The sequence below is a fragment of the Mauremys mutica genome, chromosome 8 (genome assembly GCF_020497125.1).
Source record: "Mauremys mutica isolate MM-2020 ecotype Southern chromosome 8, ASM2049712v1, whole genome shotgun sequence".
In the NCBI taxonomy this organism is placed as follows: domain Eukaryota; kingdom Metazoa; phylum Chordata; order Testudines; family Geoemydidae; genus Mauremys; species Mauremys mutica.
Window position 1 is genome coordinate 74,190,310 of NC_059079.1, and position 17,606 is coordinate 74,207,915.

Below are 17,606 nucleotides of genomic sequence, written 5' to 3' on the forward strand. Positions count from 1 at the left end.
AATGTTAAGTCTTAACTACTCCCCTTCTTCTGTTTCAAACCCTAATGCTAATTGCACGTTTTTGTCCAAGGCTGGAATTTTAAAATTTGTCCAAATCCTGTCAGAATTTAATGGAAGTTGGATATACCTAATGATCTGGGCTTTTTGGAAATATTGAAAATATTTTTGGAATATTATCTAATATCTAATATTAGAATTTTTTTTGAAAGATTAGAAAGTTTCATGCATTGAAATGTAACCTAAATCACTTTAAAACAACTGTTGCATCTTCAGCAGACTGTCATGATTGTATACTTAAAAGTAAAACTCAAAAGCCAGATATTGCTTAAATTAATGAGAAAGCAGCTCCTATTTTTCTTTAAAGGTAAGAGTGATTACACTTAGCACATTTTTTTAAATGTAGGAACTGCTTTCCAATGACCAAGAAAGAAAATTGCAGAGTTGCTACTTTCTCATGCATTTAAATGGGTGGTGAATTATTAAAGTCATACTGTCAGGAACAGCTTCATTCTTATTAGATATCAGAGGGGTAGCCGTGTTAGTCTGGTTCTGTAGAAGCAGCAAAGAATCCTGTGGCACCTTATAGACTAACAGACGTTTTGCAGCATGAGCTTTCGTGGGTGAATACCCACTTCTTCGGATGCAAGTCGGATGTAATTCTTATTAGAGTATCAGTATATGGGAGTTTTCGCTGAGATAACTAGTGGTGTTACAGAGAGTGAGCTAAGGACTAAGGTTCCTAAACAAATAGAACAGGATCCAACCCTACTATTTTTCTTTGTCACAAAACTGCCACTGACTTCAAAGGGCACCTCTGATTTAATAATACTTAATTTCAAGGTGCTACAACTGATGGTTGCAGTTTTCCTTTAAAGCTTCTTCTGAACAAACCAAAGCTGTGCTGGGGCTGTGTTGTGTTGGATAGGGCTGGAAGAGGCTATATTATTTCTGAGAGAAAAGTAATGAAGAAATGTATCTTCTCCATGAGCCACTTTCCCTGACAAATCAGAACTGGGTGGGTTTGACTGGCTCTGGTGCCTGCTTTCTTTTCTGGAGAAGCTGGTTGTGAATAAGTAGGTGTAAGTGTCTGCAAAAAACAACTTGACTGCTGCAGCAACGGCATCTGAAAGGACTGGGCTAGAGAAAGGGGGGAGCATGACACACACGGCAGTGCACAAACCGCACCAGAACATGTTGCCTTTCTCTGACCCTGCTAGCAAATGCAGGAACATTTCATTGTCGTTAAGACAGCGCTGGTTCTTGAGCAGTCTCCATTCCTCTTCCGTTCCCTTATGTTATTCTGCATCTTGCCAACATCAAGCCCTCAAGGTTCGGCAGTAGCTGGGCCTCTGGCTGCCAGGGCACTGGGCTAGTAGTTGGGGGTTTCTGCAGCCATTACTTCTCGTGGTCTTTCTCATTAGTGTGAGTGTCGGCACAGTAAGAGAGTTAATGGGGAGGGAGGGGGGTTTCTCTGCATAACCCTCCTTCAGTGCTCTGGAATAGGAAGAAGAGGCAGGTGCTATCCGCCTAGCTGCTGCAGGTGCGGGGTTCAACTGGGGCTCCCACCCCTTCCGTGGGGAGACTGCCCGCGTGTCCCCTGCCGGCAGACCTGGCGCGGGAGCTGCTGCCAGCAGCGCCCCCCTCCGCAGGCCCCCTTGGGCTGTAACTTTGTAGCGATGCCACGAGAGGCAACTTCGACTCAGCCGCTTCGCCCTGGGTGCCGGAGCGAGGCCAGCCCCACCCTGCAGCCAGGGGGCGGGGTGCGCCCAACCAGCGCCCAATGAGCGAGCCCGGAGCGGGGCCACTGGAAGCTTCCAGGCCTGGGGCGGGTATAAAGGGGCGGTGGGCGCAGCCGCCCCTGCGAAGGGTTTGGCTGGTGCAGAATGGAGGGCGTGCTGGAGGCGCAGGTGAGCACCCCGGGGCTTTGCCCCGGCCTTCCCCTGCAGGGGCCCGCCTAGGTGCACGGCGGCGCGAGCGAGGGGACCTGGGCTCTGGTGCCGAACACGTGGTCCTGGGAGCCCTGGGTAGCTCCGGCCGCCTCTTGCTTCCCACCCGAGGGCGCGAGGAGCCTGCAGCATCCTCGGGCAGCGCAGCCCCTTTGGCTGGTGCGGCGCCTTCCGCCGGCACAGGGCTCCTGGAGCGGGGCTCAGCGCTTCCCTGCCCCAGGGGGCCCGTCCCGTCCCGTCTGCTGGCCGCGGAGCGAACTTCGCTCTGAGCGGCTCCTCCGGCAGGGGGCAGGGCGGGGCTGCCCGGCTAGGAGGGATGTGCGGGGTTGTTGCCATCGCTGCTTTGGGGTAGTCGCTCGAGTGCTCCCCGGTACTGCCCCGCTTGGAAGCCTCAGAACCGGCATCGGCTTCGCAAACTGGCCCTGGATGGGGAGTACCAGGCTCAGGGGCCCGGCGGAGCCTTGCGGCCGGTTCCGGCCCGTTTTGCTTCGGGTCTTGCCATGGGGCCGAATTCCCTCCCTGGAGACTCCCCTAAACAGGTGCTTTGCGGAAATGAATCTGCCCCAGGGTCCGGAAGCATTAATGAACTTGGATTCCCCCCCTCTGCGACCTCTTCTCCCCCCTCCACCCCAACCGCACCCGTGGGTCCTAAGAGGCAAGGGTGGCGCCCTTGTCAGCATGGAGGAGCCTGGAGGTTGTGTGAGCCCCGAGGTGGGAGACCAGCGAGGAGGTGACAGGCGATACCCGTCCCCTGAGGAGGAGCAAGGGAGTGGGTGGAACGCCAGGAAGAGGTGGGGTGGGGTCTTGGGGGAGTGTGGGGGTCTGGAAATCGGTGCCTGTGGTACCGATCCCTCAAAGGCTTGGAGCCTCCCAACAATCAGGGGCGGTGCAATCACTAGGTGAACTAGATAGTGGCCTAGGGCAGCAAGTGGTTAGGGGCGCCCAGGGCTGTCCTTAGGCATAGGCAGCTGGGTAGGGCACCAGAAAACTTGGGGCACCACTGGGTCTTAGTGGCCACCCTACTGGTGTTCCTGTCCCTGTTCTGACCCTTCCTGCAGGCTCTGAGGCTTCCTGGGAAGGGGATGTAGTAGTTAAAAGAGGGAAAAAGTCTCCAGCCTGCCAGAGCTATTAGCACAACACTCAAACTGTTAAAGAGCCATTCAAGGGGTAATGAAGGCATTTAACAGGTATTTACCAACCCCCAGGTATCTACTGTCGGTTTCTAAAAGTACTGACAGACAGTTGTGAGTAAACATTACAGTTATGCACATGTCAGTCTACAGGACCTTAGTAAATTAGTGAGTTGGTGAAGATTATAAAATCACATCTCTAAAAAAATCATTGCATAGAGTTTTAGATGCACAAGCATCTTTAGCCTTACGTGCTGGGATCTTCGGACATATGGCTTTTTAAATAAATTATTCAAAAGACCACCCTTATCTTAAATACACATTTTAATTACTGTAGTGTAAAAAAAAAAAAAAACTTACTTCCAAAGTCTTCCTGTCCTTTCTGTCTATCCATTTCTCTCTTCACCCCCTTTTCTCCTCCCCACCCCCACTGAAGGAAGCAAAAGCCCTCTGCTTCTAGATAGCTGGACAAGAGTTTCCCTTCCTCTACTTCTGACTATTGGATGAACTCGTTTTAAGCAAAATCAGTACCTTAGTAAGATATAAAATCCTTTGTTATGCCTATCTCTTTGGAAACATATTTTTTAAAGTTGGTGAAATGTCATAAACGTGTATTGGTATGGAGATCACACAGTAAATTAGTGTTCCCTTTTTCTAAAAGCAATGAACATTGTTATGAACACACTAAATCTCTGCGACTGATCAATTTAAAATGTCTGTTTCAGTGAGTTAAATATGCAGTAATCTGGAATGAGTACATTTAAGAGTACATTTAAAATATAAAATCAGCTTAGATACTGATTAAGAAAATGCAAAACAAAGAAGAGCTGCATCATGCATTCCATAATATTGAATGTTGTATTTAGCAAGACAGCTGACTCACCCTTACTACAAAGTTTTTGTAAATAAATGTCTGACAAACTTCAGGGCATATAAAAAAACCTGTGATTGACATTTTTTTATTCCCAAGTTTAGTGCTTTTAATTAGGTACCTTCTGCATGTCTGTTCTGCGTGAGGGAGAGGATACAGGGGTCTCTGTGGGGAACTATGACTCTCCGCCACCATGGGCTGGGTGTCTGGTTGTTTCTGCCTTGTCCCTCCGCCCCTGCCGGGCTGCAAGCTCAGGGCTTGGCTACACTTACAAATTTGCAGCGCTGCAGCAGGGTGTGAAAACACACCCTCTGCAGCGCTGCAAATTGCGGCGCTACAAAGCGCCAGTGTAGTCAAAGCCCCAGCGCTGGGAGCCGCGCTCCCAGCGCTGTCCGTTATTCCCCACAGGGAAGTGGAGTACGGACAGCGCTGGGAGAGTTTTCTCCCAGCGCTGGTGCTTTGATTACACTTAGCGCTTCAAAGCGCTGCCGCGGCAGCGCTGCCGCGGCAGCGCTTTGAAATGCAAGTGTAGCCAAAGCCTCAGGCTGCTGTCAGGCATATGGGCACCAGTTTAATAATACTGCTTAGGGCCCCATAAATCCTAAGGACGGCCCTGGGGGCACCAAAAAGCGGTGCCTTAGCTCGGCGGGGAGGGGCAGGGAGAAGCTGCCTTCCGGAGGCACCAGAGAGCCAGAGTGTCCTGCTTGCAGCAGCAGCAAGCCCCAGCCATTGAGGAGCCGGCGAAGGCGGGCAGGAGCCCTGCAAAGGCGGCAGCACTGCTAGCGGGGAGCAGCTGCGCCTCCTGCCCAGGCTGCGGTCTGGTGCCTCCCTGGGGGACTCATGCAGGCTACAGCAGATGCATGCGGGCAGAGGCCCCCGTGTGCCACCCAGCTCCCCCCTTGCAACGCTCAGGCTTTGTGGCTCCCGGGCATGTGAGCCGCTGCCGGGCGCAGGGCCCTGAGCCTGCTCCGGGAGGGGCAGCGATGGCTCTCACTCCCGGGAGCTGCAGAGCCCGAGCGTGGCAAGGGGGGAGCTGGGGGGCACATGGGGGCTTCTGCCCACATGCATGTGCTGCAGGAGCCCCCAGAAGGCGCTGCAGCGGCCCAAGTCCAGCAAAGCCAGTGAGTGGACTTGGGGTGGGGGCCGGTGGGGTTGGGAGGGCTCACAGGGAGGCTGTGCACTCTTCAGGGGGCAGGAAGGGGGGAACCTTGGGCACAGCTGGCCCCTGGCGTCTATAAAGGCTTGTTGGGATTTGCCCCTCAATGGACCAATGTTATGGGGGGCAGGGGGGTGCAAGGTGGAAGTTTTGCCTAGGGTGCAAAATATCCTTGCACCGGCCCTGCAAACAATCAAAGATAAATTAATTTAACTCTCCCCAGGATTTAGCTACAAATGTTGGTTTTCATTATTTGTAAATGTCAGTCTGTTTAGGCTGCCCTGGCACTATCTGTTGTATGTTAATAGTTCTCGCACACCCATTGCCTGTTCTGGCTGACACCCATTTCCGGAACTGCTCAGCTACCACTCCGTTCAGCTGGCTGTTGCAGCCAGACCGTGTTTCTCCTCAAGAGATGCAAGTTGCTTAGCTTTGGTGGCAGGGTGCTGCATTCCCAGATTAATGGCGAAAAACCATCTTCACAAGACACTCTTTTAGAGCCCAATAATGACAACCCAAACTGGGGAGGGAGCCTATCTTTAAAGGGGGACGGGGAGGGTGACTTAATCTTAACATGGATTATGGCCATCTCTGCCTTTTCATGTTGTGTTAAGCCCCTGTGAGTGCCCTGGCATGTTGGATTCTGTGTGCAGGGAGCATTGTTGCTGGTTTAGAGAACCAGGGAGTTTAGGGCCAATCACTTTCTTGCTCTCTAATCTCTACCTTCTGGAAGGATTTTTTTCTGTTTTAGAAAAACAGTACAACTAAATATCTACTAGCTGTAGAAACTAATGTTGAGGCTTGAGGGCAGTCTCAAAAATGCTTGCCTACATTGGAAAGCTGCACTGTGTTAATGTAAAGGGTGACTGCTAACCCAGTCTAGTTAAACTAGTGCAGACCCCTGTGTGGATGCACTTATTTCAATGCAAGTTAAACTGACTTCTGATCACCTTAAGCTAAATCAAAACATGCTTGTTTTGAAACCAGAATAAGAGCCTCTACACAGGGGTTTGCACCAGTTTAATTAAAGTAGTTAAAAAAAAAAACTTGAGTGAAACTGATGCAATGGTCCCATGTAGGAAAGGTTTTAAGAACTCCTTGTTTTATGGTCTCCATACCCAGGAAAGATGCTGATGTCTCTTTGGGTGGGGTATGAGAGCTGCCACTTTACCAATACTTCTCCAGTCTGTTCTCTACAGCTGAGTTGCAACTTAAGTCTTATAAAATGCAGCTTCTAATTGGCACGAGTGAGTCTCACAGCAGTATGGTATTCTCTCTGGCATCCTGTTCCAGATGTATGTCCTGTCTTAGCATCAGTCTGAGTTGGTGGCAGTCTGACTGCTTGCTGCACCTTTTTATGTATCACTCTTTAGTTTTTCTCTAATACTGAGGTTTTGCTCTTCAAAACCTTTTGCAATCTGGGAGCTTCATAGGTCCTCATCACCATGGACTGGGTGGGAGTGAGCTGATGAGGCTCCCTGCAACACAGGATCTACCATGGCTCCATTTAACCAGACCAAGTAGGTGAACCTTGACTGAGTAGAGCCACTGGAGGTCTCTGTGATGTAAGGAGTCTTGTCACATGTTCTCTGACCCTGGAGAATAAGAAAGCACAGTCTAAAGTTTTACATACTAGTTGGTGGTGGCTTTTTGGAGGAGGGTTGTAAATGGGTGTCTACTGGTGGAATGGGTCACTGCTAATGCGCTTCCTTTGAAGGCCTCATCTGTGAAGTCAGAAATAACCACTGGGACTTTGGATAAAGTGTCTGTCTGGTTCCTTGACAGATGTGGAGTGATGCCGTCAATCAGAACAATAAAACAGCCCTGTTGGCCTGGGTGAAGGAGACTGGCATCCAACTGGTGCAGGTCAATGGTCAGAGGAAGTATGGAGGCCCTCCCCCAGGTATGTAGACAGCTTTTTCAGTTGCTTTAGGCATAGAAATACAGTCACTTTACTGGTTCCAAACTGCTGAATCTGTTCACAGCTCTGTAGTGGGTAGCAATGAATGGGAAACCTAGATAAGTTTCCTGATGAGGAACTGTGTGATTTACATAAGAACGGCCGTACTGGGTCAGACTAAAGGTCCATCTAGCCCAGTATCCTGTCTACTGACAGTGGCCAATGCCAGGTGCCCCAGAGGGAGTGAACCTAACAGGTAATGATCAAGTGATCTCTCTCCTGCCATCTATCTCCACCCTCTGACAGAGGCTAGGGACACCATTCCTTACCCATCCTGGCTAATAGCCGTTAATGGACTTAACCTCCATGAATGTATCCAGGTCTCTTTTAAACGCTGTTATAGTCCTAGCCTTCACAACCTCCTCAGGCAAGGAGTTCCACAGGTTGACTGTGTGCTGTGTGAAGAACTTCCTTTTATTTGTTTTAAATCTGCTGCCCATTAATTTCATTTGGTAGCCCCTAGTTCTTGTATTATGGAAACAAGTAAATAACTTTTCCTTATCCACTTTCTCCACACCACTCATCATTTTATATACCTCTATCATATCCCCCCTTAGTCTCCTCTTTTCCAAGTTGAAAAGCCCTAGCCTCTTTAATCTCTCCTCATATGGGACCTGTTCCAAACCCCTAAATTATTTTAGTTGCTCTTTTCTGAACCTTTTCTAGTGCTAGTATATCTTTTTTTGAGATGAGACCACATCTGTACGCAGTATTCAAGATGTGGGCATATCATTGATTTATATAAGGGCAATAAGATATTCTCAGTCTTATTCTCTATCCCTTTTTTAACGATTCCTAATCTCCTGTTTGCTTTTTTGACTGCCGCTGCACACTGCATGGACATCTTCAGAGAACTATCCACAATATTTTTCCTGATTTGTTGTAGCTAAATTAGCCCCCATGATATTGTATGTATAGTTGGGGTTATTTTTTCCAATGTGCATTACTTTACATTTATCCACAGGCCTCCGTGGGGGACCTGCGCCCAAGGTCTTTGGGGGCAGGGGGGAAACCGCCCCCATCATGAACCAGCAGAGCAGGTTGGGGCTAGATCATTCCACTTCCTGTCACCTGGTGACTGCAGGATGGGCTTGACCCCGCACTCACAGGGTGGTGGGAAGTGGAGTGACCTGGTCTCCGCCTGGTCCGCTCAGCTCCCTGGGCTCCCAGACTTTGGGGGCAGGGAGGAACTACCCCCCGCACTCACCAGTGGCATGGCTTGGAGCAGGCTGGGGCAGGGTCACTCCACTTCCTGCTGCCCAGTGAGTGCAGGGTATGCCAGGCCCCTGGCATGTAGTTCAGTGGAAGGGGTGGAGTGGGGGCAGGGCTGGGGCGGAGCAAAGTGGGAAGCCGTGGGGGCGGGGCTATAGGGAAGGGGTGGAGTGGGAGTGGGGGCAGCTTTCCTGGCCAGGGGATCGGGCTGGCTGCTGGAGCAGCACACGGCTGTGTAGGGCACCAGGAAATTTGGGGCACCAAATTGCCCCAAATTTCCTGGTGCCCTACACAGCTATGTAGTTTGCGTATGAGTAAGGATGGCCCTGGTGCCGAGCTGCGCTTGCTCTGCTTGTCCTGCTAGTGGGACAAGGGGGTCTGTCCTGCTGCTGTGCCTCTCCTTGGCATGTTTCTGGCTCACTCAGCCCCTCTCCCTGGCAGCTGGGCCCAGGCAGGGAGCAGAGGGGGCAGGATGGAGCCACTTTGCACTCCGGGTGAAGGTGGCCACTCTGGGTCGCTGCTTCTGTGCAGCATAGCTGCTGCCTTGGAAAGCCCAGCTGTGGAGGCAGCAGCGGCCCAGACCTGGCTGCTGGGAGGGGGGGCAAGTAAGAGGTGCGCTGCCCCTTCCCCCACCCTCCCAGCATATTTCCAGATTGGCCTTTGTCCCTGGCAGCTGGGCCAGGGTGGGAGTGGAGGAGGTGGGCTGCTGCTGCTTCCCCAGCCAGGCGCTTGCTCAGGCAGCCATTGCTCTGCAGCTACCCTGAGCGGCCACCTTCAGCCAGTGGGAGAAGCAGCTCCATCTCAGCCTCTCTGTTACCAGCCTGGGTCCAGCTGCTGGGGACAGAGGCTGAGTGAGCATGAAATATGCCTGGGGTGGGCGGGGGAGGAGAGAGGTGCAGTGGGAGAAGGTGACCCTGGATGGGGGGCGGGTGTTGCTGGGGAAGATATTGGGCGCTTCGTCTGCTCACCCTGAGTTTGGGGCATTGCCCGCAACCCCCTCCCCCTGCTGAGGTGTCCATAAGGGTACAGGAGCTCTCGGAAGACACTGTGGTGCTGTGAGTTTCCAGAGGCGATGGGCCCAGCTCAGAGGCACATGCTTCCCATACCTGTGGCCCCAGCCCTCCAGGAGCTGTGGGATTGGCTGCAGCCCAGGGACATGGGGCTGCAAGGTTCCTCCCAGAGGTGACGCATGGGATGGTTATGTCAACCCCCAACCCACCCCCACCCCTCCCCTAATATCAGCAGGTACAAGTCGTGTCTGGCTACAGATAAAACCAGATTGACCATTGGCCTCCCTGGCTTCTGACATGCCTGACTCAGTTCCTTTGCTTTCATGTGGCACTGCTGCTGATCCCTGTCATTCTGCTTGTCCTGTGCTACCTGCTCATAGGTGTCCATGTTTCTACAGCTGGATTGAAGCTGTGCCTACACAGCCTTTTCTCCCCACAGGCACAGGAGTTCCGATATCTCCTGTCCACTCCAGGCTGGAGCGTGGCTGGAGTGTATGACCAGCCGGGCAGCTGCATACAGCAATGGAGATCTGCTAGGTGTGCTTGCCAAGCTGGACAGTCAGGAAAAGGCACTTCAAAAGTTTGTGGGACTTCAAAGGTGGGAGTGGCTTCTGGTCTCTGAGTCCTGGGCAGTGGAGTTGACAGTTGAATGTGTCAGGCATTGTGGGACAGCTGTTGGAGGACTGTTAGGGTCTACATAGGTAATGCAAGGTCTACACTCACACTGTCAACCTCTGTGTGTCAATCATGGCTCAGTGCTGCTCGGGGAGCTGATATTACTATGTTGGTGTAATGGAGACCTTGCATTGGTGGGAGACCAGTTTACACATAGACACGCACAACTAGGTTGATGCAAGGCAGCTTATGTTGACCGAACTCTGTAATGTAGACAAGGCCTGGGTGTGCTTCTCTCTCTCTCTCTGAAGGGATGGGGGAATGGCAGGAGTTGAAAGTTGTCAAATGCAGAACAAAGAAGAGGTGTTGGTGGTATATATAAACTAGGAAAGGGGCACAAATGTACAGGCGATATGTCTGCAGGAGGGTGTGGATCAGTCGAGGTCAGAGAAGGTAAGCTGGGCTGGAAGTCTCCCTGCAGGAGAAGCAGTTCAGTGTGTAGAAGTCTGATGAGGCCAGGGACCCTGCTTAGCTACCTGAACAGAGTTGGTCTGCCAAGGGCGGGGTGAGCTAGTGAGGGGTGTTGCAGCTAAGCGGTTTTCTAAATGATCTGTAATCTGAGGCATGGTATGCTCAACAGTGAGGTCGACGTTGGGCAGCTTACATCGACCTAATTATGTCAGTGTCTACACCACAGCCTTGTCTCGCCGATGTGAGTGCTCCACTGCCACGAGAGGTGTGGGGTTTAGGTTGGTGTAGTTAGGGCGACAGTGTCTGTGTAGACGCTGCGTTCCTTACATAAGCTGTTGGCTCTTGTCAATTGACAAGAAAGCTGGGCAGTTAAAGCCCAACTGCCTCTCTCTCCCCTGGAGAGATGGGCAGCTGGACCCTACTCCTGTCTGGGAATGTTGGCTAGCTTGTCAATTTTTATGGCTCTGGAGCCAGGAACAGGGAGGTGAGAAACCCTGGGTGGTTTTCCCCTGCTCCTGGCAAGGAATGGGGAGGCAATTGGGGTGGGGGAGGCCTCAGGCTCCCTCAGGGAGCTGTCAGCAAAATTGAGACTAGGGTCTCAGCTGCCCACACTGCCCCTTTTACGTTGGTGGAAGTGCTTCTGGTGAGGATGTGCACCACCAACCCGAGGAGAGTATTGTAGACATGTACCACCACAGAAATTACTACAGTGGTTATAAGTTGGCCTAATAGAGGTTGACTTAGGTCTTAGGTCACTATACATTTGAATAATTTTCTCTATTAAAGATCAAGAACGTGTTAGACTTCTGTGCAAAGTCTGTATGTGTCAAGCATTCACACCTACCACTTGAGCCCTCAGAGGTACCGAAAAGGCTCATGCTCGGGGGGCCCTACCAAATTCACAAGCATGAAATATGCATCATGGACCATGAAATCTGGTCTCCCCTGTGAAATCTGTCCATTGTGGGGGTGGGAGGGGTCGTGGTATTGCCACCCTTACTTCTGTGCTGCCTTCAGAGCTGGTCAGTCAGAGAGCAGTGGGTACCCAGCTTGGAAGGAAGTGCCACTGCCAGCAGCAGCGGCGCAGAAGTGAGGTTGCCATGGTATGAGGGGTTTGTGGGGGCAGGGCTGGCCTTATATGTGGGGGCAGGGCTGGTGGGTTATATGGGCAACCACCCAGGGTGCTGAGGTTGGAGGGGCATTGTGGTCACCCTGCCCCCCACACAGCCAACCCAATGCCCCCTTAACTTCTGAACCCTGGCCCAGGGCTGGGGGGGGCCTCAGCTGGGGCTTCTACCATGCACCAGACTCCAGCTGCTAGTCCTGGCTGGTCTTGGGAGGGACAGATGGGACTTCCTTGTCCCCTGCATGGGCCACTCCTGGGGCTGGGAGAGACCAACCTCTGGGGACCCTCTCCCAGCTGCAGGAAGCTCAGCAGCAGCCAGCTAGGAACGCAGCTCTTTTATGCTGTTGGCACTAGCACTGACTTCAGAGCTGGGCTCCCAGCCAGCAGCTGTTGCTCTCCAGCAGCAGCACAGAAGTAAGAGTGGCAATACTGCAACCCCCTACAATAGCCTTGCGATCCCCCCATGATTCCATTTTGGGTCAGAACTCCTATGCTTATGACATCATGACGTTTCAGATTTAAATATCTGAACCCATGCAATTTAAGGTTTGTGGGTTTTGTTTTTTTTCCAAATCCCATGACCATGGAATTTACCAAAATGGACCATAAAAGCATGAGTAGGGCCCTACCAAATTCAAGTGGAGTTCTGGAGGAGGATATATTTTTAAGATGGGGTGGGGAGGGGGGAGGAGTGGATCTGAAGGGTCAGCACTGAGCCCAAGGTTCTCGGGGCGGGAGGGGTACTAGACAGAGGGTCTGTGCCTTGAGAGCATGCCATGGGACAACTGTTCCAGTCTTTGGGGTGGGGGAGTCTGTTCAGGCTCCAGAGACTAAAACACCTGGGCACCCAACCCAGCAGCTGGGTTCCCTCGTAGCAGCCTGGTGGGTGGCCGAGAGTGAGGATGTGCTGTGAAGGGAGCAGGGTGGATTGCTTTAAATCGAGGCCTTTGAAGATCACTGATCTTCAAATCACCAAGTGAAAGCCTCTGTTTAAATACTGATTTTAATTAATTTTTCCATTTGTGCTTCAGTTCTTTTCTAAAGAAAGGTGCTGTCTTATTGGTTAGTGTACCCATTAAAACATGTTGCTTTACGACTAGAGTCTTGACACTAGATTTGGTGCATCTTTTTGCTACACATATTTAAGCAACTTTAGAGCTTTATATTTTCAGAGTCTTAATTGTATGTTTTTTTAGTATGTTAGAAAATGGTGACTGATACATGGTTTACTTCTAGATAATTAACTTTTTGCTCATGATTTGTCAGGCTCCATTAGGATGGTAACTGGAATTTAATTAAACACAACAGCATATTTTTTTAAAATAAAACATTTAACACAGTACATGACCTATTGTGCCATATTTATAAAGCAAAATTAGGTTTGGGGGAAGACCTCTTTCTTCCTACAGAAAAGCAGCCTTTAATGCCAAGTTTTGGATAGCAGCTCCTGGATTTAACTTTATTTAAATGTTTTAAGCAATTATTTAATCAGATTTCATTTTAAACAGCTTTACTTATAAAAGTAAAACTTATAATTTAAAAAACAAACTAAAAAAAAACCTTTTACGTTTTATTGCCCCTGAGAGGGTTCCCCCGTCCTCTCCCACTAGCAGGACAGCCTTACTTCTTACCCTTTTGGATCTGCTCCAGCCCATCCAGTGTGCAGAGCTGGTGTCCAAGGCTCATTGCCTACCCAGGATCCTTCTGCAGATAAGGGGTAAGCTGAGGCCTGGTTCACTTTGCCCCCCCCGTGGCACAGCCTCTTGTTGCACTGAGTTTCAGGGAAGCGCAGTTGTTGCAGACTGGATGTCTCTCACGATCTTACTGCTTGGCTTTCGTTGTGTATCTGCAGGCTGGATCGGGGAGCCCCCTCCATCCGGCTCAGAGGTATTCATTGGAAAACTCCCTCAGGACATCTATGAAAACAAACTAATTCCTCTCTTCCAAAGCGTTGGCAAGCTGTACGAGTTCCGCCTCATGATGACCTTCAGCGGGCTCAACCGTGGCTTTGCCTACGCCAAGTACAGCAATCGGCGCAGTGCGCAAATAGCTATTGCTGTTCTGAACAGCTTTGAGGTGCAGAAGGGCTGCCCCATCATGGTTTGCAGGAGCACTGAGAAGTGTGAGCTGTGTGTGGATGGCCTGGCGTCCTCAGTGGAGCAGGGCCAGCTGTGGACACTGTTGCAGGAGGTGACCGTGGGAGTCCTGAACATTTCCCTGTATCCCAGCCCCTCCCGGAAGGGGGGACAGCTTGCAGTTCTGAAATACAACTCCCACCGAGCCGCAGCCATGGCCAAGAAAACTCTAGTGGAAGGTAATCAACCTCTGTGGGGAGGAGCGGGCCAGGGCAAGAGGAGTCAGAATGGAAGGGGCATTGCAGATCCCACAAGTGGCAGTGGCTTCTCTGAGCACTAGTCTGGGAGTAGTGGGTGCATGTATCTTTTGGTCTACTGAAGTCTCTCTTGTCCTGACAGGCTGGTATCACCTTAAAATGGCAACACTGGTTGCCATCTTGTCCCTTTCCATGTCCATTTGGTTGTTGCTTTTGTTTGTGACAGTTGATTGCCCCAGCTATCCTGGGGTATAAATCACCAGGGCAGAAAGGAGAGCTTGAAAATGATAGCAGAGCTGTGGCTCGTCCCTCAGCTAGATGGGTTTGGGGGTGGGGTTTTCTCTAGTTTAGGCCTATATCTGGTAACCTGTAGCCATTGTCAGTGTAAACCCAACCCAGAACTGCAGAGAATTATCAGTAGTATCTCACTGTCTTATGTCCAGTACCTTTGTGTGTGGAGGAATCTGTGTGCATTCTTACTACCTCTTGCTTTCTTGCCTGTATCTTGCATTTGCTGTCCCCATTCTCAGCACCAGGAGCACCAATGCTCTGAAACTGAGACTTGCTTCCTCTTGTGCGTAGGTAACTTGGGCCCATATGGAGAGGAAATTGAAGTGGATTGGCTGAAAGTAGACATGAAGCAGAAACTCCGTGCCAGCTCAGAGAGAACCTTTCCAGAAAGTTTGCAGCCTGGTGGCTGCAAGAGTGGCACTCCGAGCCAGACGCCTCGTGGTGCTGTGACGTGCCCTTTGCCACAGGCATTCTGCGTGTTAGACTACCTGAACGCACTGTGCAAGAAGCAGCAGCTGGGAATCCCTGTGTTTCTGACTAAATGTGTCCAAGCGAACCCTGACGGCTGGCTGCGGTTCTGGTATCAGGTGGTGATTCCAGGTTACCCATCCCCCTTCAGTGGGTTTATGTGGATCAAACCTGATAAGTCTGGCTTGAGTGGACATGACAAGGCCAAGAATGCCATAGCGCTGCAGCTGCTCAAAACTTTGGGTGAGTCCTTGCATGGCTCTGCAGAGGTCTTGGGATCTGTTCCCCTCAGCCTCAACAGCTAGGGCATTTAAAAACCCAGTGTCTCAGTTATGAGGATGCTATTGGACCAAATTCAGCCTCGTGTCTTGACCTTTTTATGTAGGTTTAGGAAAGAACCATAGAAACATTTCTATGTTCTTTCCAGTGGAACGCCAGGGGTTGATAGATGGTCCTCTTCTGCATGCCCACCCCTGCCATTGAAGCTTTGTCCTTATGTATGAGACTCTTCCGGTAGAGTCAGAGACCACGCATGAATGGCCCAGAGTCTGGCTGAGGGGGAAATGAAATAAGCCAGTGAGGAGGAAGATTAAATTAAACCTTGAAATAATTTTAATCTTGGAAACCTCTCCTTGCTTGAGGCTTTTCCTGCTCTCCAGGTTAGGGGATGCTAGTATCTCCTGTTGCCTTTGGGATTGCAAGGGTGGGGAAGGGAGCAGGAATCAAAGGAATGTGGAACACCTCCTGCTGGAGGGTAGGTGAAATGCTACCCAGTGGAGTGACTCTCTGGGTTATGCGCTTCCTGTGCTAGCACTCCAGTGGCTGGAGTGTATTGATGTGAGCTGAAGTTGAAGGAGGAGCTGTGAACTGCAGGAAAGGCTGGGTAAAAGTTCTGTTTGGGAAGGGGAGGAGTGTTCATGCATGGGGAAAGGGGAGGGGTGGGCTGTCTCTCTGACTGTTTAGCTCTGTATTGCATATGGCTCTAATTCTCTTTTCCTTCCCCAACAGGGTGCCCGGTGGTGTAGGCTGGATGTTTCCACAGAGCCATGCGCTGCCCCTCTGGGGCTTGGTGCACTGGCTTTGCGTTCCTGTCGCGGGCCCCTTGCAGGGAGGAGGGGTAGGGCTGATGTGCTGACGTTTTGTAAGCTGGTTTTACAGGACGTGGACACTGAGCGGAGGCTGCTTCTGGTCCCTGTCTGTCTGTTTTTGTGTTTTCTCTCAGATGTTAGTTTGACACAGATTTGTGTTAGGTTTTTTTAAGTGTTTTTTTGTTCTCTGCTCTGTCTGTGCCCAGGTGGGTTAACCAAGTGAGATGGGGGGAGGTGGGTGTCATGGGGATTCCCACATACCATCATAGAAGGACAGGCTAAACTGGCCAGGCAATGAAGGACCCCATCTGCATAGGTCATAGAGGATGCATGCTGGGCAGCTGGGTGAATCTGACCAGGCTCGAAGATTTTTTCTTTTGTTCTGTTTGGGTTTTATTTGTATTGAAATACACCTGCCAGCATGGTAGAGAGGGGGATGTTCAGTGCTCTTTGGAGAGGGCCTGGGGAACTCCCTGCTATTAGACTGGGCAATTAATGACTGTCCCTGGCATGTACAGCACAGAGCTATATTGGTAGCAAGCCCTGCAGGTGCACTGAGCAAACCTCTGCTTCCCCCACCCCCATCTGGGGGAAGGGCTGCTCTGTTTAAGTTCCTGGGCCTAAATCTTGTTCTCTTGGCTTTTTATTGTTTGACTCATTCTGTTCAAGGTTGTTTACTTTGTTTTAAAAGCTTGGTTGAGTCTCTTATTGTGGCCTTGGCCAGTGAGGTCAGACAACTGTCCTGTGAAGCAAGGAAGAGCATGGGACAAGTGCTGGGTGGGAAATACCACCTGCAATGCTGCCTGTTCCACTGGCCTAGGCGCTGTTTGGAAGAATCCAATGTTCTCTGTTGGAAGCATCCCTCCTGGGCTGAGTTGTGAGCAGAGGCCTTTCGTGAATCCTGCTAGTGCCTAAGTAGGGGAGGGTCACGGCCAGCATGCTGATGGGAGCTGTTTTTAATGAGGAAATGGTGACCACCTCTCTGAGGCACCAAGGTATTTATGAGCAAGGGACTGTAAAGAAATGGCATTTGGGGTCCTCTGGTCCCCAGTGGCATTGATAGTCCGTGCGGCTGTGTATGAATGGTCATTCAGACTCTGACTGAAGGGTTGGGAGGTTCTATTAAAGTAGCCTGAAAGGCAACTGCTGTGTCCTGTCTTCTCTGGGGTATGGTGCCAACAGCCTTTTGGGCCCCCCATATGTGGAATGGATCCTGCCTCTGTCACCAGTGTTGGCTTGGGCTCAGGGAGGGGGTCCTTCTCCACTGCTAGAATGCTGAGTCACCATCCTGCTGGAGCAGAAGGGCTGGTGGGCTTCCTTGTCAGCAGCTACACTCTTCCTTCCCCAAAGCCAGGCCAGTGAGGTGCTGTTCTAGAGTATCCTCTGGCTGCCTAGTCCTGCCCCCAGCAGCGTGAGCTCTGCTCTTCCCACTGCTTTATCTCCAGCACTGGCCTGTCCTCACATGGCGTTTGGGCCTTGAAAAGCTCAACCTCATCTCTCCATTAGCTAATGCTTGGGGCAGGCAGGGTTAGGGAGGAGATGCTGGGGTGTAGGGAAAGTTGCTGGCAGGGGGCAGCTGTGTTCAAGGCCAGCCACTGCTGAAGGTAAAGTGGAAGCATAAATGCTTCAGGGAGCAGTGGCAGGTGCTCAGCCTCACCCCCACTACTGAGCATCTCCAGGGTCTGTCTGCTGGTGAGCTGCCCTGGCCTTAAAGAACTTGGGGAGGGGTGGCAGAGGCTCTGCTCCTGAGCTGGAGCTTGCAGGATTTTTGAGAGGGTTTTGGGGGTGATAGCAAAGGCTCAGTTAGGAGTGAAGCACCTGCCTCATGGTGGCTGCTCACATCCTCTTGAGAAACCAACTGCCCCTTCCTTGGGAGTTCTGTCAGTTCAGGACAGCTTCACCTGTCTTCCTCTCCTGTGCTCCACTGTGG

General features: G+C 51.1%; 1 protein-coding gene across 2 annotated transcripts; it reads left to right on the top strand.

The window, feature by feature from the left end:
* Positions 1-1,763: 1,763 nt before the first annotated feature.
* DND1 (DND microRNA-mediated repression inhibitor 1) lies at positions 1,764-17,116 on the top strand. Of its 2 annotated transcripts, none has more exons than XM_045026184.1 (5): positions 1,764-1,907; positions 6,889-7,006; positions 13,350-13,811; positions 14,412-14,831; positions 15,597-17,115. In XM_045026184.1, exons 1-5 carry the CDS (start codon positions 1,884-1,886, stop codon positions 15,611-15,613), a joined length of 1,041 nt encoding a protein of 346 aa, XP_044882119.1. In that variant the 5' UTR covers positions 1,764-1,883; the 3' UTR covers positions 15,614-17,115. The 2 variants fall into 2 exon arrangements, with proteins under 2 accessions (XP_044882119.1, XP_044882120.1); XM_045026185.1 differs by having other exon boundaries at positions 1,872-1,907; positions 6,821-7,006; positions 15,597-17,116.
* The last annotated feature ends 490 nt before the right edge of the window (positions 17,117-17,606 follow it).